The sequence below is a fragment of the Vespula vulgaris genome, chromosome 7 (assembly GCF_905475345.1).
Source record: "Vespula vulgaris chromosome 7, iyVesVulg1.1, whole genome shotgun sequence".
NCBI lineage: Eukaryota > Metazoa > Arthropoda > Insecta > Hymenoptera > Vespidae > Vespula > Vespula vulgaris.
This window is the reverse complement of record NC_066592.1, coordinates 5891004-5904061: the sequence shown is the minus strand read 5'-3', so window position 1 is coordinate 5904061 and position 13058 is coordinate 5891004. Positions and strand designations below refer to the sequence as shown.

Below are 13058 nucleotides of genomic sequence, written 5' to 3'. Positions count from 1 at the left end.
TCTCTGAATGATGCTCTTGCACTGTTGGATAGAACGTGAATACTCTCGCTTCGATGTTCTCCCAACAATGAATTACTAATTAACTGATGCGAACATTGGACTCCCGAGTAGTAGGATCTTGATGTAGAATGTGGTAAGGGAAATTTATGTAGCAGTCATAGTCACCTGATACGCATTCGCGCATGTGCAGTAGCTCGACGTTTGAGGGAAAAGTGAAAATTCCAATAATTCTGGTGTGTCTTTGTCATAATTGAGAGCTGCGAATGTTACGCATTTACGTACAGATTATTAGATGATCGATGGTTGCTCGTCGAGCTTAGTTCGTGAACATTTTGTCATCTTAAATTGGTTGAATACAGCCTTCTATACCAGTGCGTATAAAGGTTGTATCCGAAAGAGATCGTCAACAGTTCCCCTTCTTCAATTTACGCACTATAACCCTGCAGTAAGAAGTAATCGATGATGAAGCTCCTTTGTGTTCTTCTTTTTGCATCAACCTGTCTTGGTTATTCTGATAAAAGTGGATTTCATTGTAAGTTAATTTTTTATTTACAAGATTTACCGATTTTTTTTTCTTTTATTCTCTTTTTTGCTCTCTTTCTTTCTCTTTCTCTCTCTCTCTCTCTCTCTCTCTCTCTCTCTCTCTCTCTCTCTCTTTGTCTCTCTCTTTCTCTCTCTTTCTGTTTCTCTTTTATCATCGACTTATCTATTCCAAGTTCTCTTTTTTATCGATACTATGGAAGTTTATTACGTTGCTATTTTCTCATTATCTTCAATGTAAATATTTTTAGCGTAAATATTTTTCATTTCAATTGGTACATTGTGCGTTTTGAAGATAGCGAACTTAATTCGAATATGGAACTATTGTCTAATATTTATATTGATGGCTGACAATGCTTACAATAACGTTTGACAATAAATCATTTGAACCCAATATAAAAAAAGAGATATTATTTGCTTATTTGCTTGCTAGTAAACAAGGGAAAATAAATTATTTGACGTAGTTTACTTGATTTAACGCAGGCAATTAATTGTATTGTTTGATTATTTTTAGGTTATACGCATTAATTTAACACTGCTTGATGTTCTATTTTTTAATTTACACATTGTATATAAACAAACATAATTACAATGTGTTTTATATTAGAGAAAATAAAATGTAATAATAATATAATTTTTAATTTATACTCATTAAGAATATCGATTTCAACATCTAATTTATAATAAGACTATTTTGAAATAACCCAATACTAAGATCTACTGAACTATTTTCCTTGAAAGATAATTTAAAAAGTACAATCATGATAATCTGGAGCACAAGATGTTCTTTGAACTATCATTTTTATATTAAATAAAATTGTTATCAGAAATATTTTTATCCAATTGAATGACTTTAATGAGACTTAATTAAAACATATTTATACATTATTACTTACAATTATATATTATATTCAATGCTACTTTAATTAAAATCATAATAACATTATTTTCGTATCTATAATTTAGAAAATTGTATCAAGTTTTATCATTTATATTATTTTTATCTTTTCTAATCTTTCTTTAAAAGATAAAAGAAGCACTCAATTTTATCATTTATCTATAGAACGTGACTTTAAGCTATTGTAACACAATATAGAAATAATATCATATAGAATATGCACACATGAACAATAATAGATTTAAATTTGATTTCATCTATTCAATTAATTCAGTCATTGAGTTTTTATTTAATCTTTAATTCTGTGTATTTTATATATATTTTTTAATTTCTTATTATTAACTTCTTTTTATAATTGCTTATTTGTTAATAGATATAATAACATTTACAATATAATAAAATATAATAAATACATAATTTTTTAATTACATGATTATAAATATGCTGTGTAACTAAATAACTATATATATATATATAATTATTTATAATCAGTTAAGGATTAATTAATAGTGACAATATCTATATTTGTAATATATTTAGAAAGCCAATATTGTAGATCATCTTGTTTACACAATGCCAGCACTCTGTTTGATAAGAAGTGCGTGATGATGAACATGCGTTGATTAATCCATGTTCCAAAGTCCATTTCCCACTTGTGTAATTTTCTTTATTGTCCTCCAGTGCAACTTTATATATTTGGAAAGATAAAATTATTACATAGTTGCTAATATGCACATACTATTTAAATTTTCATTATTAGGCTTTTGATTTATTCTCAATTTTGTATACTATTATGACAATATAAAATTTAATTTGTATAAATTAAAACAAGAAATATCAGTATGATAGCTATTAATTTATAAAAGCTAGTAAAATATTAACATTATTAATATTGTTGGATTATTTAAATTGAATTTATATTGCTTTTTTGTTATAGTTATATTATTAATGGTTAATTATATATATTCTTTTTTGTTTTATAACTTTTCTTTTTTATGCAACTTTAAAAATAATAAGTACAATAAGAATAAGCTTGTTTTAATAAATTTTATTGATTTTATTAATTATTTATTATAGTATTATTATTTTGTATACTATTATAATATATTCCATATCATATTTGCAAGATAAAAGAAATAGAACATGTCATTTAAACTGTACAATGGAAAGCTGATTTTGTCAAAGTTGCAGCTAGTTATCATACATATAGGCGTTCTTTTTACTGACATGAGATATACACATATATAATCTTATCTGCAGAAAAATATATTTAATACTTTAATTTTTATATATTTGGAAAATTTATTTGTTAAGTTTTTGAATTTTTTGTAACATTAAAGCAATATAAATTTTTATAAATATTTAATTTCAGGTACAATAGGAACTGCAAATGTACCATTATCATGGATGGATATGGTGGATCCATGCATAAAAAATTTAACATCCCAGATCAAAACTGAGGTTGAAGCTTCTTTGACCTATCTTGCAATGGTATCTAATTTATTGAAAATTTTTTAAATAGATTCCTTTTTCCCCATTATTTTAAAATTAATAGATATAAACAAATTGTGAATATTTTTTCAGGGTGCGCATTTTGCACGTGATTCTATAAATCGTCCTGGATTTAGCAAATTTTTCCTTGAAAATGCAAGTGAAGAAAGAGAACATGCAATAAAACTTATAGAATATTTGTTGATGCGTGGTCAACTTATAAATGATGTTAATGATCTTTTGAAGTTCCCATTGGTAAAAATGGTATGTTATATAAATTTATTAAAATACTTTATAATTTCATAATTTTATAATGATAAATATTTATTCGTAGAATCCAGTGCGAGAGGAATGGAACTCAGGAATGGATGCACTTACAGATGCTCTTAACTTAGAAGCTAAAGTTACCCGTAGCATTCGAGATATCATTACAACTTGTGAGACTCCTGCAAATTATAATTTTAATGATTATCATGTAAGTATAATTTCTAATAAGTTTTTGAACATATAAAAAGTAAATAGAATTATATTGAGAATTACTCCTTAATTATTGTATTATTATAGTTGGTTGATTATCTTTCTGGAGAATTCTTGGAAGAACAATACAAAGGAGAACGTGTTCTTGCTGGAAAAATCTCCACATTGGGTAAAATGATTGTAAATAATGGTCCTCTTGGAGAGTTCTTATTTGATAAGAAACTCTTGAATGGTGAAGTTTAATTTTTATTCTATATATGATATAATTTTAATTTAATGCACATATACAATAAACATAATAAAAGTGTGTGGCCATATTTAGAATAGTATATATGTCATTTAACATGTTTATACTAGATTTATAATTTTGTTACTATCATTATATCTCAGTAAGCTTTTTCATATGAAATATATTTCTAAATATGGCCTTCAATAACTTAGAAATTCATAAAATAACGTTTGCAGTGTTTGTTATTCTATGATAAATATATTATTCCTAATGATCAAATAAATATTATTTTGAGATTGATGTTGATGTCTTATTGTGATTCCTTCCAGTATAAAAAATTTAATATAAGTTACATAATAAATATGAATCTATAGATAGTCTTAATTAATATATAGTATATTAATTTATTACAATAAAAAATGCTCTTGACGATATTAGTTATTCTTCAATTATTTTTTGTTGACAGAATAACACAATATATATAACCTTATACTTGTACAAAGAAAGTCTCTTTGTTAAACAACTTGATTCAATTTAAATACAGGATTGTTACTCATAATTAGATCATCATATTAAATCATCGTTAGTATACAATTAGAAAAAACTAATGCTGATAGTTATATCAAATTATTATGATTCATCGTTATAAATCCCTAAGTTAAACGAGATTTTTTATCATCCGGTTATAAAGATGAATACATTTGTACAGAACGTACATACGCAGCGACAGTAATATTTATCAAAAAATCTTTAAATCACAGTAAAATTATGGGTTTTACGATATAATAGCGCCTATAAATCTTTAAATAAATAAATAAACTCACTGATCAATCGTGAAGATATTAACAGGCTGCACATAAGATAATCAGATCTATAATTATTTTTTATAAAAGCTTTTGATAAAGAATTAAAAAGACAATTCTATCGCTGTACACAGCAAGAAATAATTTTTATTTAATTCTTTATATATTTCATATACATTTAAAATTTAGAGTATTTTATTTAATATATATAGGTCTAAGTGTTATTGAATTTCAAGAAGTATTCGAATTTTCCTACGCTTGACTTTATATAAAATGCTTTTCTTATTAATAATCGTAACGTCACTTAAAAACTATCATCTATATATGTGAGTATATATATCTTATATCATTAACAGTTTTTGTAATCAAAAATTTTTGTCAGAGTCAATTCAAAAAATACCGCTTTTTGGGAAAATACCCAGCCATTGGCAATACTGGTTATACTCAATGCAGAGAGCGGGAAATTTTTAACATATAAAATAGTAATATACACCGATTAGTTAAGTGAAAATACTTTTTCTATGTTCATTCTAAACTGTTTAGAACTGAATTGTTTTGTTCTTTGATAATTTAGCAAATTCATTTACGTTCTTCTAATTTATCTTATAACATTTAACCAATGAAGTTTGTTATATAATTGATATAACGAATACGATAGAAATTCTGTGAACGTAAAATGAAACTATAATAAATTATAAACATCCACTTTCAAAAAGCTTGGATAAATTGAAACAATTTGAATTATTTTGAAAAATTCCAGACATGCATTGCCACAATTAAAATATTAGAATCACAAAGTTCCATTGTAACGTTAAACATCACACTAAACTAAAAGACGCTAGTTCTAATGTACGCCGCGGAGTGTCGACACATTAAAGTCGAATGGAAGACACTTGGTACATGGGTCATAACCTATAAAAGGCATGCGCTATATATTTGTACATACGGCTTCTTTCTGTTGTTAACTGCTTAAACTTCTTATTCGTGAATTGGTATTTCATTTTTATATGTCAATTAATTTATTTTCTATAATAACGTCTTTTTTATATACTATATTAATTACGAGTTTCTAACGTGTACGAAGTTCTTCATCAGGTTATTTTGATCTGCGGTAATAACTTATTGTTAATTGCAACAATGATCTAAGTGTCATAATTGATAATTAAGGACATTACAATTTTGTTTATTTATAATAGTTATTCGATATTTTTATTTTATCGAAATTTATATTTTATTTTATATATCTCTACTAAATATATTATATATATGTTTAATTCTAACTATTAATATTAAAATTTTTTTTATTATAAAATTAGTATTTTTTGCAGATTATAGTTGAAAATATCATATTTAGAATTAAACTCATAGTATCTCAACTAGGATGTGATAATTACAAAACAAAAATTATATTCCAAAATGAACGTTGTTAATAAATGTCCAATTTGTGGAAATCATTTACTATATCAAACATTATTTTTACATATAGATTTGAAAAATGGCAAATGCAGAATCTTTCGCAGAAGTAACGGATGTTGTACAAATTTTACGACAATGGGAAGAAGAACATACATCACCTACATATGATCCAATTCCAACGCTTCAAAGGTTAGCTGAGATCATAGAGCTTGAAACAGAAAATTATCTAAAAATGGATCCAGATCCTTTTGATGAAAGACATCCATCACGTACTGATCCAGAATGTAATTTTGGACATATTCTTAAAGTTCTTTTTAGAAAAGATAATTTTATGACGAAGGTAAATATAAAAAGAAATTTGCAATATATAAATATCAGTAATCTAATTTGAAAAATATTATCTAGTTATAATTTTGAAAAGTGTTTATTCAAAATTATTTTTTAATAACTTATTAAATAGAATATTAATAAATTATATTTTGTTTCTAATATAGTTGATAAATGATTACCTAAGAGACACATATTGGTCGCGAGCTGGTATCACAGGCAGAGATGTTAGAAAACTAAATATTGCTGCTTGTCGTCTCATGTTAGATATACTCCCAGGGTTAGAAACTTCGGCAGTATTTCAACCAGATATGGAAGGTCTTATACACAGATTATTTTCTTGGGCAGAAAAGAGTATAGAACCTTTGCAAAGTTATGCAACTGGTCTTCTAGCTGCTGCAATGGAAGTACAAGATATTGCTACTGGATTTAGAGAACAAAATGGTAAAATGGTGCCATTAATGTTACAACGACTACATAAATTGCAAGAAAAAGCGCAAAAAGATAGACAACTAGCATCTAATGCACGTCCATTTGCACATTTTGCCCAAGATACAAATGACACATGTGATTCCGAGAATAAAGGGGTTCCTGGAAAACGAAAAGTTCGTGAAAAAAAAGAAAATGGAATTCTGAAAAATTCATCACAAGACATACACTTTTCTGATGAAGAAGTTGGTGATCAACAGTCTAATGAGATGCCACCTGTTAAAAAATTGAAAAATGATTCTGATTGTGAAATAATTTCACCTACAAAAAATAATGATAATTCGTATCCGGAAATTATGTCTCCCCCACAAACTATTCCTAAAGTTACTAATAATTCTGTTAATTTACAAATAACACCATCAAACAAACAAAGTGGCCAACAAAGTACACGTTCAACAAATATAAAGTCAGCTAAACCTGCTTTACAAAAATCTCCAAATTTATCTCAGACAAATAATACACCTTCTATGTTATTAGAAGGTAATTCTAATTCATCTTGGGCAGAAATGGAATCTTATGTTATTGGTAATATTCAAATGCATCCACCAACTTTAGCTACACGTCAAATGCTTATTTTAAGATATCTTACACCAATGGGAGAATATCAAGAATTCTTAGGTCATGTTTTTGAACAGAATGCACTTGATTTAATATTGAAATATATAAATGTTCGTGAAACAAAAGATAGCCGACTTGCTTTTGAAGCATTGAAATATTTGGCATCATTATTATGTCATAAAAAATTTTCAATTGAATTTTTAAATGTTGGAGGATTGCAAAAATTATTAGATGTTCCAAGACCAAGTGTTGCTGCAACAGGCGTATCAATATGTCTTTATTATTTAGCATACTGTGAAGATGCAATGGAAAGAGTCTGTTTACTGCCAAAACACATAATTTCTGACCTAGTCACATATGCTCTTTGGCTGTTAGAAAGAAGTCATGATTCAGGACGCTGTCATGCAACAATGTTCTTTGGTTTCTCTTTTCCATTTAAAGTTATACTCGAAGAATTTGATGCACAAGATGGTCTGAGAAAATTATTTAATGTGGTAAGTATTACATTGTTTTATTCTATAATCATAGTATCAATGCTTTCTAAATTAAAACGGGCTTTGTATTATAGATATCAACTTTACCTATTTTGAATATTGAAGAAGAACCAGCTTTAAATGATGATGAAGAATGTGCATCACGGCAAATTGTAAGGCATGTAGCTGTTGCATTAAAGCGATATATGGAAGCACATTTACATTTAAAGGCTGAACAATTGCAAAGAGTGGAAAATGTAAGAGCAGAACGAGATACTTGGCAGCCCTCTCTACCTCCCTATAAGGTGATATATTTATTAAATTACTAATATGATAATAAAAAATTGAGTATGCATATATAAAATTTACAAATATTAACATTATTATGGAACTATTTCTTCAAAGATTAATTATTTTAGGCTTGTAAACTGACTAGTGAAGAAGTGCAAGCAAAAGTAGAAATCTTGCAGGAATTAATGTCAATAAGAGCTGTATGGCCACCAGTAGAAGAACTCCATCGTTTAGGAGGCATTACACTTTTATTACAAATCATTGCATTTGCTCGAGAATGGAACTACAGTGGGCGGTAAGTGTTGATATTTCTGTAACTGAAATATTTACTAATAATTAATGAACTATTTTTTCTTTAGAGTTCATTCAACATCAAGCGCAGAAACAGTTCGTTCTTGTTTGGATGTGATTGCAATTTGTTCAGTAGTTCCTAAAGTAATGCTATTACTTTGTGAAAGAGTTGATATGCCAGATATGTCAATGACTATGGCAATCAATCTTCTTCTAGCTGCTGCAGAATGTGAAATAATTGCAGATGCAGATGTACAAAGAGCAGCACTTAGAGCTGTTGTTAATTGTGTCTGTGCACCTATAAATAGGGTATAAATATTTAAATATATTAGCAATATTCGTGAGAAAATCTACACATTTGATTTATGTTATTTTTTAGTATATTTTTTAATTTTTAATATATTATATGTATCGTTTCAAGGTTGGTGGAAATGTAGCTAGGTATTCTGTAACTGGTTCAGCCAAAAAAAAGACTAATATTCATAATAGTGAAGAACTTATACAAAAAATTTGGGAAAGTGTAAGATCTAATAATGGTATAATGGTAAGTTCATAATCAAAACATCCTTTTTTTTTCAAATATAAATAATTTTCATATTTCGTATATTGTTACCTTGTGTAAAATTGTTAATCTTATATATCTTTTAAATTAGGTTTTACTTCAATTAATGATGGTAAAAACACCAATCACGGATGCTGATAGTATACGAGCATTGGCTTGTCGAGCACTTGCTGGTCTAGCAAGAAGTGAAAAAGTTAGACAAATTATTAGTAAATTACCAATGTTTACAGATGGTCAAATACAAGCACTTATGAAGGATCCAATTTTACAAGAAAAGAGGCAAGAACATGTCATGTTTCAAAAATATGCACTTGAATTGATGGAAAGAGTATCAGGTAAAGCAAAGCCTACAGGTGCTGAATATGAAATCTCTTTAGTCAGCTTACATAGAGTAAGTAAAATTTTTATATAGAAGTTTACTAAATATAAAAAAAAATTATTTTATATAAGAAGTAAAATTATTTCCTGATTTTGTTTATGTTATAGGCAAATGTTGTTGCCCAAACAAGAATTCAATACAATGAACAACAGCTCAATCAATTAATATATCAACATCTTGTGTCAAAAGGTTTAAGTGATACTGCTTCAACATTATACAGAGAAGCCAATCTAGATTCACCAGCTGTTATGAAACCATTAACAAATTATCAACCATTTACTTATAGGAGTCCTGCAAATGTAGGAGTAAGTAAAAACTTTAAAAAGATTAGTTATTCTTTATAATTTTTTATAATTTAATAATATTTATAGTATAAAACAATATACGAATTGATTTGCTGATTTCTCAGTGATATTGATTTTGTAATTATTTATTACATTTATAGATGAGAAATGGATTTTCTCCTGGTGCTCCTGTTAATTTGTATAATACAAGCAGATGTAATCAAAGAGAAACTAATTGTAGAAATACTACTCCTTCGTCTTCTACTCGTTTTATTTCTCATTCTGCTTCCTGTACCAGTTCATCATCTAGTAATAGTGGAATTCGAGTAAAACTAGCTGATACTCTTAATCAAAATGCCACTAATAATATTAATCAACCAATTAAGTTACAGATTAATCAGAAGTAAGAGTCAATATACTTCTTATTTTAAATATATTGAAATTTAAATGATGTAATGTGTAAAATAATGACTATAATTTCATAGGAAATCAGTACAAAATGACAGGCCACCATTTCTACCAGTAAACAGTCAATCCTCATTACAATTACAATCAAGTAGTTGTAGGTCATTACAAAAACAAATTTCTAGAGATCCTGGGGGTGGAGGAATTACTGGAGTTGCTACTTCCAATCTATCTACAATTACTCTTGATTCAATTATAACAGAATACTTAACTAATCAACATGCTCTCTGTAAAAATCCTATGGTTACGTGTCCTCAATTTAATCTTTTTGAGTAAGTTTGCAAGATTACAGAAGTAACCGAATTGATTAAAAAGGAAAAAATATTTTTTCATAAATAATTATATATTCTAGGCCTCATAAGTGCCCAGATCCATGTACAAAGAATTCCACACCTACAAATGTAACTGTAAGACTAACAAGAAGAGCACTAGGAATGGACGGTAGACGATTAGATAGAAGGTATATATATAGTCGTTTCTGTCCTGTGAAAACCTTTCGTCCAACTGATATTGATGGGACGTTTACTTGTTGTATTTTTACGGTAAGTAATAAATTTATATTGTGTCTATAGATTTATATAGATAAATAATTCTTATTTTGTGTTACAGCCTTGTCAACAATACCTCATGTTAGGCACATATAATGGAGATGTGAAAATGTTCAATGCTCATACAGGAGTAGAGGAAGCGACATATCAGTGCTATGAATCATATGTATATCATATGGAATGCAATCAACGAGGTAATCTATTGTTAACATCAACTGCTTGGAGAAGTCCTATGTCAGCTCTTTGGAGTATTGGAGCATTCTTTGACATGAAGTTATCTTTAGAAAATGAAGATTATGTGGAATTTGGAAAGATGCAAGATAGAATAATTGGTACACAAGGAGAAAGTGCTACTGTAAGTAATCTCTTTAATAACGGATTATATTATTAATTAATTAATATATTTATTATTATAAATTATCGAATATACTCATATTATTTTTTATTGCAGATATACGATATAGCAACTGGTAAACTTCTAATGACATTAACACCTTCTATTTCCAATCAATATACAAAAAATCGGGCAACATTTAGTATGAACGATGAATTGGTCTTAAGTGATGGAATATTATGGGATGTCAATTCTGGTAAAGAAATACATAAATTTGATAAACTTAATCAAACTTTAAATGGAGTATTTCATCCCAATGGTACAGAAGTAGTATCAAATACAGAAGTATGGGATTTACGTACATTTCATCTTCTTAAAACTGTCCCTACACTTGATCAAATGGAAGTTATCTTTTCACCTGTTAATAATATCATATATGCAGTATCATTAGATCAAGAAAGTGAAGACGAATCACATTATGTAACATCGTTCAAAACATTAGATGCGTTAGATTATAGCAACATTGGTATGTAATTTTTATTAAAGCAAAAGTATTAATTAGACATTTCTTTAAATATAATAAAATATTAATTTTATAAACTTGTAGCAACATGTGATGTAAAAAGAGGAGTTTACGATTTAGCATGCAATAAATTTGATACACAAATTGCTATAGTTGAAAATTTGGGAGAATTTGATAGTATACAAGAATCCTGTGTCAGATTATATGATGTTGGAAGGCGAAGGGACGATGAAGATGAAGCTGAAGAAGATGATGATGATGATGATCTTGATGCTAGTGATGATGATGGATCAAATTCTGCATCTGATGATAACAATGCAGATGGTACATTTTTGCTTAATCACTATTATATTAAAAAAAAAAAAAAAAAAAAAAAAAAAAAAAAAAAAAAAATCACATACATTTGTGAATTATGCTGTTACAATATTTATTAGAATGTGTAATATATAATTTTATTACTATCTTAAAATTATTTTGTCAAAATAGATGGTGATAATGCTGATGCAGCAGCTGAAGAAAATGGAGAAGATAATGAACAAAATGACAGAGAAGATAATGAAGATGATGAGGATGAAGATGAAGATGGTGCAAATGGTGATGATTCAGCAGATGATAGTCCAGATTATGAGCCCAGTCTTGATATCAATGATCTCTCGGATGATATTTCATTATCGGACATGGATGATTTTGAAATTTTATTTTCATGAACATTATTACCAAGGATCTGTTCATTCCGGATCAAAAGATTTTTTGATGCATTCTTACATGAAATGAAAGTAAAAATATACTATGATTGCTCTATAACTCTATATCATTGAGTTATAATTGATGTAGTCATACTTAATTGAAGTATGATATATAGATCTCTTAAGAATCTATATGATGAATGAGGAAATGAACTGTAACTGTTAACACGAATTTTTTATTGTGCGATAATTACAGGGACTTGTGTTCAAGCTTAAAAGAAATCATTATTTTCGTTCTATCGCTTTTGGTTCGCCAGTAAGAAAATCTGTTGACAGAAAAAATAGAGAGAAACTTAAAACAGAGTAGCCAAGGATATGTGAAATGAGTAATTTTATAAAAACGGCATTTCCATTTTATTAACGCCATTATTGTAAGTCGTTAATCATTAAAATGTTCATACTGAAAGTTAATAAGATCCATATTACCACTGTATAAAGTATCAAAAAAAAAAAATATATGTTAAAGTTATGGAATTTACAAGAAATATAAGTTTAACGAACTTTGGATGCACGTATTATTTAATCTGATGGTTTTATCTGACATTTCTTATATCTTCAGGGATTTAAAATATAAACTTATAATATATATTTTTTAGCCACTGAAGATTGCAACAATAATTCATTCCTTTCTGTACAGTATCATTAAATTTTAGAATCTTCTGTTACCAAAGTACCAATACTGCTTATGTAAAGATTACGCTTCGTCCGTAAGTAAATGGATTTCTTAACTTAATTGTATTAATGAGAAACTTTTTAAAACATTGTGTACGTTCCTAAAACCTATTCTCAAAATTGGATTAAAAATTAATAAATCTTGAATTTTTTTTTCATATATTCATGTGCCGATAAGTGCATTACTTTTAGATTATAATGTATAGGTTTATATAAATATTTCAATGAATGGAAATGAAGATCACGTATTAAGCCATGCAAA

At 27.5% G+C, this 13058-nt stretch overlaps 2 protein-coding genes across 4 annotated transcripts; both read left to right on the top strand.

Moving 5' to 3' along the window:
- Window positions 1-163: 163 nt before the first annotated feature.
- On the top strand, window positions 164-3935 carry LOC127065360 (ferritin subunit). Its single transcript, XM_050997554.1, has 5 exons — window positions 164-532; window positions 2811-2929; window positions 3023-3193; window positions 3264-3404; window positions 3494-3935. Exons 1-5 carry the CDS (start codon window positions 460-462, stop codon window positions 3647-3649), a joined length of 660 nt encoding a protein of 219 aa, XP_050853511.1. The 5' UTR covers window positions 164-459; the 3' UTR covers window positions 3650-3935.
- A 1332-nt stretch (window positions 3936-5267) lies between these two features.
- On the top strand, window positions 5268-12631 carry LOC127065358 (protein mahjong). 3 transcript variants are annotated; one of them, XM_050997552.1, is made up of 16 exons: window positions 5268-5359; window positions 5925-6194; window positions 6349-7722; window positions 7797-8006; window positions 8121-8287; window positions 8352-8592; window positions 8705-8827; window positions 8937-9236; window positions 9332-9529; window positions 9670-9911; window positions 9994-10245; window positions 10326-10515; window positions 10583-10876; window positions 10973-11381; window positions 11463-11702; window positions 11865-12631. In XM_050997552.1, exons 2-16 carry the CDS (start codon window positions 5934-5936, stop codon window positions 12083-12085), a joined length of 4722 nt encoding a protein of 1573 aa, XP_050853509.1. In that variant the 5' UTR covers window positions 5268-5359; window positions 5925-5933; the 3' UTR covers window positions 12086-12631. The 3 variants fall into 3 exon arrangements, with proteins under 3 accessions (XP_050853509.1, XP_050853508.1, XP_050853507.1); XM_050997551.1 differs by having other exon boundaries at window positions 5278-5430; XM_050997550.1 differs by having other exon boundaries at window positions 5306-5549.
- The last annotated feature ends 427 nt before the right edge of the window (window positions 12632-13058 follow it).